This window comes from Brachycentrus maculatus, unplaced genomic scaffold (assembly GCF_059751285.1).
Source record: "Brachycentrus maculatus isolate JH-2025_06_01 unplaced genomic scaffold, ASM5975128v1 h1tg000472l, whole genome shotgun sequence".
NCBI lineage: Eukaryota > Metazoa > Arthropoda > Insecta > Trichoptera > Brachycentridae > Brachycentrus > Brachycentrus maculatus.
Genome location: NW_028281219.1, coordinates 215,496 through 234,497, shown reverse-complemented (window position 1 = coordinate 234,497; position 19,002 = coordinate 215,496). Strand labels below are relative to the sequence as shown.

Sequence of the window (19,002 nt, the reverse complement as noted above, 5' to 3'; positions counted from 1 at the left end):
TGCAAAGACAGAGTGATGTGGCGTTCGATTCTCTCTGCCTACCCCTGCGGGGAAGCGGCGTGATGGTTAGTTAGTTTTTTTTTTAGGAAAGATCTAAATATGCAGTGCAAACTATAATGTGCTCATTTTAGTAATAAATTGTATCCTTTTTTTACAACATTTTGAGTGTGTCCAAATGCTGTAAATAAATTATCTGGTCAAATTATAAGCTTAAATAATAAAAATGAAAATGGTATTTTCTGGCGTTTCTCATGTGTGTGATTATAATCCAGGATTCGGACCTCACATACTAATATAAGAGTTTCTGCTTAGTAAAAAGCTTCTTTACATCTCACCAATAGATGTCTCTAGTGAAGTTCTAGTGATTCAAGATCAAGGTTTCTAAATTGGTTCATATATATAGAACTTCCGAGAATTTGAGTAGTTTGTTTGTCAATAATGGGTAGAATTGGTGAATGTTACACGTGTGTAAAGTGATCACTTAAACCAGCCGATTACGGTTGTCAGCCCCGTAAATGCCCAGACATCCATATTTTTCTTCATCTTTGATGAGATGTCAAAAAATAGTCTCCTTTTTTTATCTATTTTTAATATCACGGAATTAAAATATAAAAATGAATTATTTCAATATGCAGTAAAAAGTATCGTTAGTACACGATTTACACACAACGAAGGTTTGATAGTCCCAAGAATCAACAATAAATATGGGAGTCGAACACTGCAATATATCGTTCCGAACATTTTTAATTTGTTGCCGACGGATGTTAGAGGTCAAAATAAAATATGGAACAAAGGCAAAGTAAAGGAATGGGTGAATGATCAAGAGTTAATTTGATGAAAATTGTAAAATGATTATATATATTCTTAAATTTCTCTCTTTTAAAACTAACTAACTAACTAACCATCACGCCGCTTCCCCGCAGGGGTAGGCAGAGAGAATAGAGCGCCACACCACTCTGTCCTTGCAAACATTCTTCGTCTCTTCCACGTTCATGCATCTCCTCATACATACCCGCCGATTGTTACGACTCCTAACCTGACCACTTTCAAGTATTTGGCATACCTGATCGTGCCATGTTTTTCTCGGTCTTCCTCTGCTTCTTTTCCCGCTAACATTCGCCTCATAAATTTGTTTTACCGTTCTTTCCTCACTCTTTTTTTTTTCTTTCCATTTTGTGTGTATATTAGGTTAAAATGGTTAAAAACAGTAAAAAAACCTATTAAAAAAGAACTACACAATGTGGCTTGGTGGGTCTCTGAAATTAAAAAAAAAATGTTTTAAATTGTGATTAAAATTTTGAAAAAAAAAGTATAAATTAAATTGTGCATCTAGATATACTATAAATGCGTTGAACCACAACATGCCCTTCAAATATTTTTTTATATGCAACAAAACATGCTTGCTTGTCGGTCATTAATAAATGCATTTACAATCGTAATAATATTGCGATAATGCAGTAACGCCTGCTCTTGGTTCAACTATCATTACAGTCTTATTACAGCTCACTTTGATATAATTTATCAACAGTTTGTACCGGATCTAGATCAGTTCATTGAGGCGCAGCAATATTCAATATTGCACCCTCGCTCTTCAGCAGAGACGGATCTAGGCAGTACCTATTCTTCAAATATGGTATATTGGTATGTGATATATAAGTATTATTGAGAAGAGATATAAAGGTATGTGATATATGAGTATTAATGAGAAATTAGTAAAAAGTAGACTGTTAAAGTAGACTGAATGCAGTCGAAATGCGATCTCTCAGAAGAATGTGCGACAAAACGATGTATGATAGATGTACGAATAGTGAAATAAGGAAGGAATGCAAAGCTGAGATAAGCATTATCGATAAAATTAAGAAAGGTGTGTTGAGATGGTTTGGACATGTAGAAAGAATGAGTGAGGAAAGAACGGTAAAACAAATTTATGAGGCGAATGTTAGCGGGAAAAGAAGCAGAGGAAGACCGAGAAAAACATGGCACGATCAGGTATGCCAAATACTTGAAAGTGGTCAGGTTAGGGGTCGTAACAATCGGCGGGTATGTATGAGGAGATGCATGAACGTGGAAGAGGCGAAGAATGTTTGCAAGGACAGAGTGGTATGGCGCTCTATTCTCTCTGCCTACCCCTGCGGGGAAGCGGCGTGATGGTTAGTTAGTTAGTTAGTTTATGAGAAATTATTATTTTTCATTAATACCTTATATATCAAAAACCCTTAGAGAACCTTTATTTTGTGCATAAGAGACAAAATAAAGGTTATTTACAGGCCCTATGACCTTATGACTTTTGACTTTAAGCTGACAATAAACTGGTTAAGTGATCACTTTACAGATGTTCAACATTCACCATTCTACCTACGATTGACAACCACACTACTTACTCAAATTTTTAGAAGAACTACATATATCATTAATATCATGACGCTGTACATATGAGTTCACTAGAGCCATCTATGGTTAGATTAAGAAAGATTTTATTTCACAAAGGCCCTTTTATTTGGATGTATGCAAGATCCTAACCGGATTATTATACATACTGGGAACAGTCTGGAACCAATTTAATGCAGCTTACAATTTGATTAGTTATTTTATTCACAGCATTTTAGAGTGTCCAAATACTTGTTCAAAACTCTCGGTTTCTCCACTCAAGCGTTATTTTGTTTTTTTTTTTTTAATTTTATTTTATATTCCTGATGGATTTTTCCTTACAAAAGTTTGCAAAATATTATATTACTAACAAAATTTGGCACTTTGTAGCTCTATACTCGTTTCTTGGACGCTTCCTTGAATTTTGGGGCTCCGAAATTTAAACAAAAGGCAGATCCGCCACTGACCCTTAATAATATACCTAAATGCATTAGTCACCATCTTACTCCTACATAAATGTATTATATTACACCATTAAGCAACATAGGTTTACATAGGTACAATAACGACAAACTTACGACAAAGGAAAAGTTAGATAACCAAGGCGTTCCTTGTGCCTGCATTATATAATATAATACAATATACAATACGGAACACTTTCCTATTCAGGAATTATTCAAACAGTCCGTAAACTGCATAATATAATCAAATACTAAGTAAAGGAAAGTTGACCATATTGAACTCATTAATATGTAGCGTAAAAGTGTTTAAATTGAATATAAGAACATATAAGGATGAGGAAAGAAAATATTGGATGTTTGCCAGAATCAACCATGAAGGTATTATTTGATTTTTCAATGTTTTTAAAAATTTTCATTTCAATTTTTGATTCCTTGCCCAGACAGCCTTTGAAAGACAAAAAATCGTTATCCCTTAAATCAGGCCTGAAAATTATGCCATGCAATGTAATGTTTTTAATAATATACTATAACAGAGATATTTTGTAATTTATTATTGTAGGTGTCTCAACTAAAAACGACGCATCTATTATTTTTAAAGAATATCGAAGTATTATCACTGAGGGCTTACGACCTGGCATTTGGCTGGTTTAAGTGAACACTTTATCATTGACCATCCTTTCCATAGTTAAACATCATTAATTTTTTAAAGAATTATGTTTGCACTGTTATTGGATTCATTTCATATGTTAGTTGTAATTTTGATAGATTTGGGATTTCGACCGACTGACTGAATTTTGGCACCCTCAGTAAAGAACTTGTGAAGTATTTAGCTATTTTCTATTGAATATATTTATAAATCATCTGTAAGCTAAATAATCTAGTGTCTGATAATAAAACAAAATTTATAATAAAAGAGTTATTTGATTTTAATGTCTCCACTGACACGTCTGGTTTTTGTATGTGGCTTTGTTATTTGAATTTTACTAATTGAACTCAAAACATTTTATGTAATAATCGATGAATTTAAAAATATATATATAATCGATAATACTTTCCACAGATCGTTAAAAAATATCATATTAAAGAATTGAGTTTAAAAACAGCGTGAAAATTAAATATTTAATTGCTACAACTAAAATTTAAGCCATTTTTTTATGATTGAAAAATATGGCATTAAAGATTGATGTAATTTTAACAGAAAAATCGAAAAAATTTACAAAAAAATTGACATTTAAAATCATTATTAATTATATGGAAACTACCGAAAGTTAAGCTATATTATATTGTAAGTTATTTAGTTATATATTTTTTTCTTCACGATTGAGGTGTCAGTAGTTTAAAAGATCTCATCTTAGTTATTTTAATCTCCCTTTTTGCTGCAGATTAAACAAAATGAATGTTGAAAGGAGCAGAGAGTCAAATGCCCTTGGTTCGTGTATTTACCCGGATTTGAGCTAAACCATAACAATATAATTATTTTATGCCCATATACCAATATAAAACGCGGAAGCTAACTCTATCTATTTACGAAATTCACATAGTTTTGTTTTATTCCATTAAAATTAATAAATTTAAACGAATTTATTTCAAAATTAATAACAGCACTTGAAGGCGCTGCTCTTAGCATCGGCATTAACCAAGTTCACCATTTAATCATCCATTATGGAGCGTTAACATATAATTTAATATTTAAAAAAAATAGTGACCTATTTGAAATCATTATTAAATACTTAATAGTCGTTTTGTATTTAATGACCATTTATGTTCTTAGAATGTTTTCAGTAGCAAGCGAATAAAATTATGATTGAAATAGTTTAGTGACATTTATAAATTTATATTATTAATATTTACATATAGTAATTTTTACTTTTTTCGCAACAATGTAAGGAATGTGAGTATATAACCGCTCACCAAGATTTTTGTTTACCGGTTTCGAGACGGACCCGTCTCTTCGTCAGGACAATCACTACAGCAGTATGCAAACACTACTACACGACACTACTATTATAGCACTATTCACACATTTACAAGTACAAAAAATGTCACACCTCGACCCTAAGTGCATTTTATTCTGCAATCCTTATTCCTTAATGTTGGTCCTTGGGTCGACCAAGATATATATCTCATACAGGCAAGGAAAAACCTATTTTGTGTGGTAAATGGACATAAATATTAATTACTAAATGCTTTAATAACTTGTGTAAAATTCATTTAATTTCTTTATAAAGATTCTAAAAAAATATATTTTAAAAGATAATAAAGTATATTTAAAGCTTTGATTTTTTTTATTATAAACTTTTACTATAACAACTCAAAACCGCCTACAGCGGATAATCCAAATATCAATTGATGAACTTTGGGAAAATTATATTTCGTGATTTCCTCAATCTTGGAAAAAACTTTACTTGTTCACCTAACCTTGCTTTTCTTGCGTTCCTGGCTTTTTTACTGTATTCTTTCACTATAACAGACACGATTGATATTTACCATTACCTATATGTAGGACTAACAGTAATTTAGTTCAAGATTAAATCATATTTTTAAAACAACAACAAAAAACAAACATAAACAATCCCCATATACTTTTCTTAATAAGTGATTTTAGAATTCTCAATTTTTTCAACGTTAACTTATTTATCCGCTGCAATATTGGCAAAAAGTTGCAAAAGAATTTAATACTAAATGTGATACAAATTCGCGGTCATGACGAAATTTCATTGTCACGGTCGCGGTCTTGTAAAATATCCGCGTTTCTTTGTCTATTGAAATGCCGCAAAAAGTTTTATACGGAAAGTGAATGTGTACTGGGTAAAGAGTTATTTTAAATTTATATTTAGCTCCATTACTAATCAACTAAACTTATTATTTGACTCATTATTACTGCGTAAAATAGCAAAAAATCTTTAGAAGTGTATATTAAAACCTATTGTGTACGCTTGTATTTACAAAACATACATAGAACCATTTATTTGGAATAGGTTCCTAAAATATTAATTAAAAAATTAGTGAATTAAAATGAGCAAAAAGGTATTGTATTTTTACTCGTAGTCGTTAAATTATCACGATTTTGACCCATCACACTTAGTTAAATCCATATGAAATTTCGCACGCAAGATATTTTCGAGGACTTCTTCTTCTTCTTCTTCAGTTTTCTGTCCTTTTTTGGTGGATTTAGGCTTCTTCTATATCCTTCCATTCCTTTCGGTGCCTATGTCGTCGGACCATCTTTTTTGAGGTCTTCCAACGTCGCTCTTATTCTCCTAAGGTCTTCATCTTTAACTTTTAGGGGTTCATGTTGTGTTGTTTTGTCTTGCAACATATTTTCCCCATTGCTACTTTAATCTTGCTACGCGATCCATGATATCCACTATTCTGGTACTGCTCCTAATTTCCTCATTTCTTATTCTGTCTCTAAGGCTTTAACCAAGCATGGATCTTTCCCAGAGTCACTTTGTGCATTTGAGCTTTTTTTAGCTTTATATTCGAGATCGTAGTAGGAAAAATGTCGCAGAAGTTTAATTTCATACTTCTACGTATTATTAATAATGTTAATATAATATTTGTGGAGGTCCTCACCAAAAAGCCAAATTTCCAATATTGCAAAAAAAAATCCTTTAAATGCAAATCTGTTCTGTTTACTGTATTCTATCGAAATCTTAATTAAAGTTGCGACAAAAGGTGATCAATCCTATGTTAATATGAAATTATTAAATCGTACCAAAACGTTACAATTTGTTTACGAGCTAGAATTCCTTATAACCTTATATGATATTATCATTTATAATGGAAATGTAACGTTTTGGTTAGTACCTTCACATTTGTTGTAAATGCAAAATTAGAAATGGTTTTCGACTTTTAATTTTTCGAGTTGATTATTAAGCTATTAGTGAATGTGATTAAAAAGTCTTACTTTAATACTCTTCCCGCTTCTGGACTTCTGTAGACGTCACACTTGTGAAGTAGCTTATCAGGATCTCCTTCCACGAACTGACCTGATGCCTTGCACATGGCGCGGTGAATCTGGAACTGCAGAATGGTGCTCACGAAATACCTGGAAAAATAAATCCATATAACCAACATCCATGTTTATGTTACAAGATCATCAATTCAATTAAGGTATTTTCCATCAGCGAAAAAATGACGAGAACGAATCAAATATATATTACTACTCAATGACCGAATGATAATGATTTATTAAAACTTCATGTGTAGAAAAGAAATTTGGCGGGTTTATTGTTAAAAAGCAAATCTTCCAACCAACCAAAATTAGACTAATGATATTGATCAGAACGTTTAATACCATATAAAGCTGTTTGCAATCAAAGGTTATAATGTGTCGCCTTCTTTCGAAATCCGCCAGATCCATGTATGTCGATTTTCCAAAAAATGCAAAATTCACCGGGTAACATTTATGTATGTTTAAAAGATTTGTCTTGATCTTTTTATAAAATATTTTGAAATAAAGAATTTTATCATTTTTTAAGATTTTTTTTCAGTATTTAAAAAAATACACGAGACACAAACCGATAATGACGTCATCTTAATTTTTGACCTATGCCCGCTCTCTGATTGGCCGATATGGGTCAGAAGGCAAGTTCCATGAATATATCGAAATTTGAAATACAACGCTGTTTTGAAGTATTTTTTAGCAGGGTTTTCAAGTATATAAATATTTAAAACAATAAATCCCACAATTGGCATTCCGATAGAGTATTTATTTTAAATTCTTATAAAATTGGATCTGGCGGATTTTGAAAGTAGGCGACACATAAAGTATGATTATGACGCGTCTCTCCTAAAAATATATGTGACATAATTAGAAATGAATATCACCTATGTTCAAACGGAGTAAGTTTTGAAAAAAAAAGTTACAAAATGAAAGAGTTTTTGTTGTAATTCATTTTCTTTTAAATTGATATGAAGAGTTTTTTTTAAACACTGTATTATTCGGGAGGAGTGGAGGCGGAAGGGGGAGGCCTATGTCCAGCAGTGGACCTCAACGGGCTGATATGATGAACTGTATTAATAGGTTAATTTATTCTAGTTTCGCTATTTTTAAAAAATTATTTATTTTAGAAAGTTATCGCTTTGACATATCTTTATATGACACTACACTCATTTAGACACATTGAAAAGCGGTTCAACTAAATTTTGCGTCTAGGAAATCAATTGATACAACTTGTGTATTTACCGATTAACATTGCTATTCGTACTTCTTATATCACGGCTTGTCAATGATTGAACCGACAATTAATAAAATGCCAACATAATCGATAGTAAATAAACACGTATTGGAAATCATGCGTCTGAAATATCAATCAATAAATTGTGTATACTCGATTCGCGAAGATAAAATAGTTCCCTAAGAAATCAATGTATTTTTTTATTTTTTCGTAGGAATTAAGTGGTGATTTCAAATAAAATATATTGAAAATTTTATAACATTAAACTTTGTTTTAACCACTTTTTTATTGGTATACTTTATCCAACCGGTTTCGACAAGAACCTTGTCATCATCAGGGTTTATTAAATTCTAAAACATTAAAATACTCATAGTTAATTACATTCCCTGAATTGCAAAAACTTCCACACACTCCGTACACCATATGAAAATATGATGATATGTGCGTTGCGCAATTGAAATAACATTTAGGAGTTTTTTAATCTTATTTTTAAATCATATTTTCGTATGGTGTACGGAGTATGTGGAAGTTTTTGATAAGGTAATGTAATTAACTATGAGTATTTAAATGTTTTAGAATTTAATAAACCCTGATGATGACAAGGTTCTTGTCGAAACCGGTTGGTCAAGGTGTACTTATAATAAAAAAGTGATTAAAACAAATTTATTTAATTTTATAAAGTTTATAAAATGTGCCACAAAGTATCTGCGAAAAACATTCATGAAATATATTTTAAAAGTTTTTTTTTGTAATTTTTTAACCATTCTATAAATCTTTTCTTTCTTCAAATAACTCTTTTCTTTTCAAAACTATATATTCATTTCGAAGAAAAACGTTTTTTTACAATACAAAAATGGTGTTTTGAAAAAAAAATCACTTGTTTAAAATGTTAACCCGGCTTAGAATTTTTTTTTGCGATTTATCGTATATTGAGCCTTAAAAGTAAGGTGTGGATGACTAATTATTAGCAATTCAGTATCGAAAAATCGTCTGATTTATGTGTGTGTTTTTTAGTTACTTCACATGTGATATTGTTTTACAGTGAACGTATTACAGTTAGAGACCACTTTTCCTCGTGGTTCAGTAGACAAACTGGTGCAAGTCCAGTGGTGTAATTCAGCAACATTGCTTTTAGGCGACACTTCCTTTGTGTAGAAGGAAGTCGAAGCAGACATGTCGCTAAGAAATATTTAGTGCAGAAAGCGATTTGATTGATGTTTAACGTTATCCAGTGTCTGCAGATTTAGACAATTAATGATAATCTTGTTTGTTATACAATAAACAGGTTTTGTATAAAAAAATACTTAGGTAATTTATTTGCAATATTTTAGCATTTCGAAAGCTTTAGATCGAATTATTAAATATTAATTCAATTTGGCAGTAAATTTAATTGTAGATTTGTATCATATTTTTAAGTATTGTATAAAATTTGTTTTGTCAAAAAACGTTACAAAAAAAATCGAGATTGAAAAAATGAAATCACTCGTAAACGAGTGAAGGCTTAAATCAGTGATCGATCTGTAATAAAGTCTAAAAACAAATAAAAATGATACGAACATCAAAAAAAATTAAAAATAAATAATTTGTTGTTATGTGTGCATGTAAACATCTTTTTTTTCTGTGATACCTACGCATTTTACCAATAAACAATAAATATATTAATGCCTACATTTTTAACTGCCAGTTTCAATCCATTACTTGAATTTCCGAGACGTAATGGCATTTAGTTCGTTCCTACCTACGTCGAAGTCGAATTTTCCCAGATTCGTCATCATCGATACTTGCGTCTGTCAATATGTGTATTTATTCACAAGTAGGAACATGATATTATTTGTGTAAGTTAAACAAACTTGTCGAAATCGTACCAGCTGACATCTTGCGAGTGATTTCATCATCGTGGACCAATAGTAATGACCACTGATGCAACCAACGTAGTACTGCGGAAGTAAACTGTATAATCTCTATACATTACGTTACGCGATGGAGTGAGGAAAGTGTCATAGAAAAATGCAGCAGGCCAAGTCATTAACTGACCAACTTGCAATGTGTATGAAGTGCATATGTGGACGGTTGTATTATGCATCTTCTCATATACGGAAGGCGTTCCATTTGCAACGAGCGACTGCGTTGACGCAGGTGAAATTGAACGCATTCCTGTGATACTAAATTGCAAAACACGTTTGAGATCATTTTCAAGTAGTCTGCATCTTCGTCCTTGGAGATGATCTGATGAAATTCGACCGACAGAAAAAAGTTGCATGTATTTTCATACGTTTAATATATTAGTTCGCGATTCCAGTTTAGCTGAGCTAAGTGGGTCATGATGAACTGCACAACTTGCGTCTCCATAAAGAATTCGATTCCTTCGGGTAGCTGACATAAATAAAATAAAGCTTTATTTTAAGAAAATAAAGAATTCGAATTCGATTAAAGAATACGATTCCTTCGGGTAGCTGACATAAATAAAATAAAGCTTTATTTTAAGAGCTTTTATTGATCATTTTTTCCCAATAAAGTCTATTTATTAAATGTATTATTTATAAGGATAATTTTAAATTTATCATATGAAAATTTTAAGAGGCTAATCACACATTTTGTAAGTATGTAAATAAAACACATATTTTTTCCTAAAAACACGACTAATCACTTATTATATAACTGGAGTGAGACATGTAAATTCAGTTGATTTTTAACTAACAATAGGCATGAAAAATTAATGAAATAAGATTTTGAGTTTTTTATCGCAACCTTTAACGCTAAAAAAAACACCAAAATGGGAACGGATGTATTGAATGAAAAAACCTTAAAATTTATCACCATGAATTTTAAAATAATATTTCATGTGTAAAGACGTTAACACACAGATCATAAACATATCGCTCACTCCTTTCAAGAACGTCATAAATCAAAAATCGTCAATTTTCAGTTATGCATGTTTTCGGAATGCCCAGAAAATGTACTATATTCCAGCATAAGCGGCATATTTTTAACTTAATATTTACCCGCTACAGGGCAGAAAATGTTGTTTTTGTATTTTGAATAAAAGGTAGTGTTTAATTATTTTTTTTTTTACTTTATATTTTTCAAATGCAGAAAAAACCTTCAGGTTTTACCTAAAAAGATCTGTTGCACAGTAAAAAGTTCAATAATGGGCTTGGAACTTATGTATTTTTAATACATTGTATTATATTTTTAAGCTTTAAAAACGTTCTCCTGAGAAATCAAGTTTTTTGATTTATGACGTTCTTGAAAGGAGTGAGCGATATGACAGATGCATAAACATATACGTCCTATTCTAAGATTAATATGTAAATCAATAAATAAATACTGTCTGTCCATTTATAATAATTGATACAATAAATACTTAATTATGTTAGAATAAATTTAACGATTCTCGTTTTGTTCGCAAAACACATGTAATTTGTCTTCATCACTTGTGCATTCCTGGTAATAATAAAACCTTTATCCGCACCCCAATGGTGCATAGGGCACTGTGTCATATTAACGCAGTGTTATCTCAATCGTTTACACATGAAGGAAAGGTGATCAGCCCTCCGCACCCCAATGGTGCATAGGGCACCGTGTCATATTAACGCAGTGTTATCTCAATCGTTTACACATGAAGGAAAGGTGATCAGCCCTCCGCTTCAGGTACCAGTCCAAGGTAATATTGAATAAATATTACAGTGAAAAAATCACCCCCCTTGGGAATCGAACCCGGGACCTCCAGAACGGTAGCCGAGCGTGCTGACCATTACACTACGGAGGCGGACGTAATTCCTGGTAATTACTAACATTTATAGTGGGCATATCTGTAATGCGTTACTAGATCGCATACCACGACTATTATGTAACGGTGAGATCTCTCTAGGCAGTACGAACGTTCTACAATTTACAGAACGCATGCAAATATTTCTTCAAAACTGGTAAAGTAAGTTGCGCGAGAATTTGCTGTTGTTATCCAAAAGCTTAGGCAAATCATAAAAAAGGTATATTCTTATATTAAATATTGTTAGATTGAAGTTTTGTACAAAACGATGTATGATAGATGTACGAATAGTGAAATAAGGAAGGAATGCAAAGCTGAGATAAGCATTATCGATTAAATTAAGAAAGGTGTGTTGAGATGGTTTGGACATGTAGAACGAATGAGTGAGGAAAGAACGGTAAAACAAATTTATGAGGCGAATGTTAGCGGGAAAAGAAGCAGAGGAAGACCGAGAAAAACATGGCACGATCAGGTATGCCAAATACTTGAAAGTGGTCAGGTTAGGAGTCGTAACAATCGGCGGGTATGTATGAGGAGATGCATGAACGTGGAAGAGGCGAAGAATGTTTGCAAGGACAGAGTGGTGTGGCGCTCTATTCTCTCTGCCTACCCCTGCGGAGAAGCGGCGTGATGGTTAGTTAGTTAGTTAGTTAGTTAGTTTTGTACCGAATTTTCTTAGTGGAACTGCATTTTATAGAATAAAGTAACAATTATGCTATTTTTTTGTTCACATTTTTTTAATTTGACTAGTAATCGGGTTTCGTCGTTACTGACATCTGTCCGACCATGATGAAAACCTGGGCACTAGTCAAATAATATAAAATTGGAAAAAAAACTAATTTATTTTATTATATTAAATATTGTTAAATAAAATGCCTCGTCAATAAATTGATAAGTGGTCTTTTGAAAGTGTTTTATTTTTATATTTTAATCATCATTATTTCACAAAGATAAGACCAAATTAACAAATAAATATATACATATAAATAAAATAACATTGTTTAAACCACTTTTTATAAAACATTCAATAAAATTAAAGACTATACGATATTATTACATTTACAACATTTTAAGTGGGTCCAAATACTTGTTTGCACATACTAATAAAAGAGTTTCTGACAAATAGATGTCTCTAGTGAAGTTCAAGTGATTCAAGAACAATGTTTCAAAATTGGTTCATATATATATATAGAACTTCCAAGAATTTGAGTAGTGTGGTTGTCAATAATGGGTAGAATTGGTGAATGTTACACGTGTGTAAAGTGGTCACTTAAACCAGCCCATGACGGTTGTCAGCCCCGTAAATGCCCAGACTTCCATATTCTTCTACATCTTTGACGAGATGTCAAAAAATGATAACAAATAATGTATTGTTGAGTTCTCAACATATAGATGAAGAAGATTAGATAGCTTTTTATTTTTATTTTCGAATTTATGCAAGATCCTTCCCGAATTATTTAACACACTGGGAGACGCCTGAAAACATGATTTTTTTTTAACTTCATAATTTGACCAATAATAAATTATACTTCCATTAATTTGGACAACTTTACTATCTGTCACCTTATATCGTGCAGGCTGGATTTAGATTACATTGTGTTACCCACTTAATGGGAATATTTTCAACATCATTGTAGTAGTGCCTACTCTCCATTCGCGAACATATCGCCATTATTCACAAATCGAAATATGTAACAGAATCGGATAGCCGTTGCGTAATGAATACTAGGCAGTTGCACCGGAGAAAGATAAACGTTATATTGACGATCAGTGGCCGGCAACGTATTATCCGCGGGTAGTTAAATTCCTTTTTTCTCCGATTCCCAGAGGGGGGGGGGGGGTGAAAATAAATATTTGTGATTTTACACTCTGACAAATATTTAATATTACCCTGGACTGGTCCCTGAAGCGTAGGAGCAATCACTTTACCTTTATATAAGTAACGATCAAGATAACACTGCGTCAATACGATACAGCGCCCTAATGATGATTGATGTGTGTATTTTTTAAGTTACATTATTTATTCCTTGAAATTAAAAACGATTACAGAAGAAAGTGAATAAGTAATAAAAGTATTTAATAATTTTAAGGAAACAACTACTGGTAAATTTTTAAGTAACTTTGTAGTAAAATCTATCCATTTTTAATTTAAGTTTTACTTATGGTAAATATCACTTTTTCTCAAAAACTTTCGTTACGCGTGTTTCGATGCATTCCGCATCATTTTCAAACACTGTAATACGGTTAATAATGGATTTTAAGAAATTGTGGTATTTAACAAGTGAAACTTATATTAAAAAGTCAGTTTATTACACTGTTATCATCGAACCTGAAGCAGCAACATTCCCTTATTGATGTGACATTGGCAGTTCTCTCACGAACACTCACTGCTCGGTTATGTGGTGTCTGTCAAATGATTATTGCTCTAAATTATTCTCAAAAACTACTGTTTACAAATACCCGCTTCGAAGTTAATAAATAAAACTAAGAACTTTTACCCATTTATTCCGTGTCTGTCTGCCGTGCTGGTCGGGGTTATGGAGGCGTCTGTGTATTAGCCAACGTTGGGTCGGAAACGGATCTAGCTGACTAACTTAACTAACTACTAATCCCTTGTCTACACCGGGGCACTTCTAGAAAATTTGGTGGTGGTCTTACAAACTTGTATGTATTTAGATTGACAGTGACAGGGATTTTGAAAGCTTTTAAATGTCAATTTACAGAAAAGTAATATACAATTTAGTTTTAGATTTCCTATAAATTTTGAAACTTAGTTTATTTAAAAAAATATTTGCAAGAGTAGGTCTATCAAGAAACCTAGATGTTTTTGTATCAGAACTGGGAATGTGGTGGAACAGCTATCAATATACATTTATCAAATGAAATTTTGTGAATTTTTTTTTTTTTACTTTTATATTTTTCTTTACAAAAATGCTAGTAAAATTAGTATTTAACTACTAACATAAGTTGTTTGTAATCAATTTTTTACCGAGTCTCTAATAAGGTTGCCAACCACTGTTAAAGGTTCTGAGTATTGGGTATCGGCCAGCGAAAAAGACAAAGAGAGTGCGGCTATTTGCATTTATTACGTAAAATAAATGTCAGCTTAGGCGGATAACACAACGGATGGAATAATACACAATTACAATCGTAAAAAAGAAAAGCACACGCTAATGCGAATGTTACATTGCAAACATTAATAATAATAAAATTTGTGATTATTGAACACAATAAAGTTTTCTCGCTACTTTAATACTCAACTTTTATAATGATTGGTTGAAAAATATTTCTTCATATCAATAAAGCCGCTAATGTACATTTATTCTGTACAAAAAGTTTCATATAAATTGCTGATTTCATACCCTAAATTTAATTTTCTTTATTAAGCTTTAACCTCTATTTTTTTTCATTTATGTTTTTCGCTGAAACTTTGTGGTACGTTTTATAAAATTTATAAAATAAAATTCTTAATTTTTTAAACCATATTATTTTTATCACCTTTATTTTTATTTAGATGGACATATCTAACACTGAAAACGACAAGGTGCTCATCGAAACCGGTTGGAAAAAGTACCGAAAATTAATATGTGTAAAAAGTGTGTAAAAAAGTTAGGGTTTTATTTTATAAAGTTTATTTATATCAACTGTTTCTAATTTCACATATCTTCACAACATTTTGAGTGTGTCCGGTTAGGAGTCGAAATAATCGGCAGGTATGTATAAGGAGATGAATGAACGTGTAAGAGGCGAAGAATGTTTGCAAAGACAGAGTGGTGTGGCGTTCTATTCTCTCTGCCTATACCGTCAGAAAGGTGCGTGATGATTAGTTAGTTTTTAAGTTCTTTTTTGGTGTGTCTAAATACTTATTCACGAATCTAGGTTTCTTCCACTTGGGAGTTATTTATACATGTTAACATCCCAACAAGATGAAGAAGAATATGGAAGTCTTGGTATTTATTTACACTTCTTCACTAAAGATTAGAGGTTGATCGATAGAGACTATCTCTGGGCGGGAAAAAAAGTATGTAAGTATGTATATTCATTTGGATATCCTTAATTTTTCCAAAAAAGGATCTCTCTTTCTACATTAGTAAGTACGGTAAAAGGTGTTCTATTACCACATACTAGACAACAGCTGTATTATGTATGTTAGTTAATATGTATATCTGTGAAAATTTAAGATTTTGATCGATATATCAATAGAAACGATGATGTTTTAAGGGATTTTTCTTTTCGTTATTTTAAAACATTATTTCAAAGAATCATTTCTCAAGGGAATTGTGTAAGTATTATACGCTCTACTTTCATTTTATCGTTTAATAACTTTTGTTTTTATTCTCACGATATATTGTACATACACATATATATATCTTATGATAATTATTATTTATTGTAATAAATAATTGTTTTCATTTATACATCGCAGTAAAAAAGTACTATTATGTAACGTTACAGATTTTTGATATCACGAACTTATTACACTTTCCCTTGTATAATTTTCTATTTCGACACGTAAAATGGTAGACAAAATAAAAAATAAAAACAAACTTCAAAATGGTGAGTGAAAAAAGACGAGATATTGATGTGTTGAAATATCAAGGGAATACTGCCATGATTTTAGCGACAAAATCGATACATAAATTGTAATCGTTGTGAATGGTGGAAGAAAAGATAGGTGATAATTTACAGAATAGAGGAACGATATATTTTACTCGACCGCCTACATATGACTAAAACTTGAAAACGGTTAGTGAAAAATTGCAAAATTAAAACTTTTTTCATCAAATACAGCTGAAATATTTCCTGAAAGTGAGGTACCTATAAATTAGTGAGGCATTTTGCCCACTTTGGTATGGGCGTTGTGTCATAGTGATCCTTAATCTGTAGAAAAATTTCCTTTCTCTTTAACACGTGGATTGTATCAATGGCTATTGTTCTCAATTAGGGAACGAAGTAAATGTTACATGTAAATGATAGTTATCCATATAAAATATTCTAATTATGACATAGTTGTTTTTACAGTAGATACTTGCAAGCATGCCATAATACAGAAAAATAAACCATTTAAAAATTAGAAATTATTAAAATACTATACCTGTTTTGTTGAAAACAGAAGAAAACAACAAGTAAATTTTTTTTGAAAAAAAAACTACAGTACGTAACAGACATACAATATAATTTGCTAATACTGAGAATCATACTCGTATATACTGAACTTCCTAATCACTACAAAGCAGTAAGGAGCGCTTAGTCAAAATTAAATATGTCGTATTTATTTCATAGCAATATACAAATTATACAAAATACAAAATCATCATCATCATCATATATATGTATATATATATATATATATATATATATATATATATATATATATATATATATATATATATATATATATATATATATATCGAGATGGGGGCTGGACATGTGGCGGCACTGGAGCACAGTGCTGCGTTTGCCAGCGAGCTGATGTCCATATACTACATATTTCAAAAAATGTTGACTTTATTTTTCTTTTCTTGATTATTGTAATTGAAATTTTATTTTATAAAAAATGTTTTAAAACAAATATGGCTGACTAAGTATTGCAACCACCACTTAGTCAAGCTGGACTTTTTATTTTATTATAAATATAAATTGACATAATATATTTTGTACGGAAGTTTATCCCATTATTCAATTTATTATATCAAGTCAAATATGCTTAATTAAAGCATCATATATTAGCAGAAAAAATGATAAAAATAAATTATTGTAATGATAATGAACTCAATCATACCTAATGAGGTCTAATAAAATAAATAATAAATTTTAAAATATGTATTTCCTCGAGTCACGGTCAGTTACAGTTTTATAACGGGTCAACTTTTAAGATGTAACAGGTCAAAAAGTATCTTAGTTTAAAGGTCACGCTCGTGGAGACTGCATAATAATAATTCAACGTAATGTTTTGCGTCAAGGACTAAAATGACAGAGTACTTACGAAATGCTTTAGTAATGGTAGCTTCCCAATTGGACATTTCATTGAAAGAAAATTCAAAAGTTCGGTTTCGTAATTCTTCGAGAGTCAAGTTTAAATAATTGTCGTAAAATAATAAATCCATTAAATAAACATTTATCCATTAATAAATAAAATAAAGAATACGAATATGAATCAAGACCGTTCCTAAGCCTAAAAGCACATATGTAGTAATGAACTTGGTAAAATACATAAAAACACATAAAAATGTTTAATTTTGACAGATGCCGTGGCGTAGTCGGGTAGACGCTCGACTTCTACATTGGCGTTGAGGGTTAAATATCCGCCAATCGCCAAATAAATTCAAGCATTTCATTATTTTCAATTGGTCTAGGTGTTTGTAATATATATTTCACATCTACCTTCCCTTACCTTTCTAGCCTACCTGCAAACTAGCCTCCTAAAAAAGAAGCTTTGCGGATTATTTGTTTTAAAAAAAAGTTAGTTTCTAAAACTAGAGTAGTGTGGTTGTCAAACAAGGGTAAAATGGTGAAATTTTGATGAGTATGAAGAGATCACTTAACCAGCCTTTTGTAGGTCATAACCCCTGTAATTATCGATACTTCCATATTCTTCTTTATATATTTTGATTTGTCAAATATTAGCATTTTTTTATTTTATTTATTTAATAAAGTTACATTTTTAAGTACAACATAATAATTTCTAAACATTTATACATATGACAAACTTATAGTTTTAGATTCGCTGTGCCTCTCCAAAAAAGAGACAGAGCTCTTGTGCTTGGTGAGGGACTTACACTCAAGTTTCAATGTTTCATATTATTAATGGTATAATAGTCTTTTTAATATTTTTTTCAAGATTTATATGTAATGGGCATGAATTTTTTTCTTAAGAATTTTCATATCTCCTATTGTTTTAATTTCTTTACGGAGTTTATTAAAATATTTAATTCCCAAAAATTTGAAGTTTTGTTGAAATTGTTTAGTATTACATTTTGGAGTTGAAAAATCATTTAAGAATCTCGAAGATAAACTTTTTATTGAATGCAATTATTTATTATATGTATTTGAAAATTAAGAAGATTAATTATATAAGCATGGCGCCTTCAGTTTGTTTTAGTAAATTATAAGGCCGCCTTCATACTAAATATATATGCAAATAACTCATAAGTAGGTACCGGTTTTCCAGACTCTATATTCAGAAATATCGTAATCGATTAATATTCATTTCATCAAGTGA

General features: G+C 31.1%; 1 protein-coding gene across 2 annotated transcripts in view; it reads right to left on the bottom strand.

The window, feature by feature from the left end:
* Positions 1-19,002, bottom strand: part of LOC148302209 (angiotensin-converting enzyme-like) — a 197,396-nt gene that overhangs the window by 15,082 nt on the left and 163,312 nt on the right. For both annotated transcript variants that reach the window (XM_088271947.1, XM_088271948.1), the window contains exon 10: positions 6,739-6,879. In XM_088271947.1, coding sequence (XP_088128073.1) covers positions 6,739-6,879 — 141 coding nt within the window. The remainder of the gene's footprint in view (positions 1-6,738; positions 6,880-19,002) is intronic.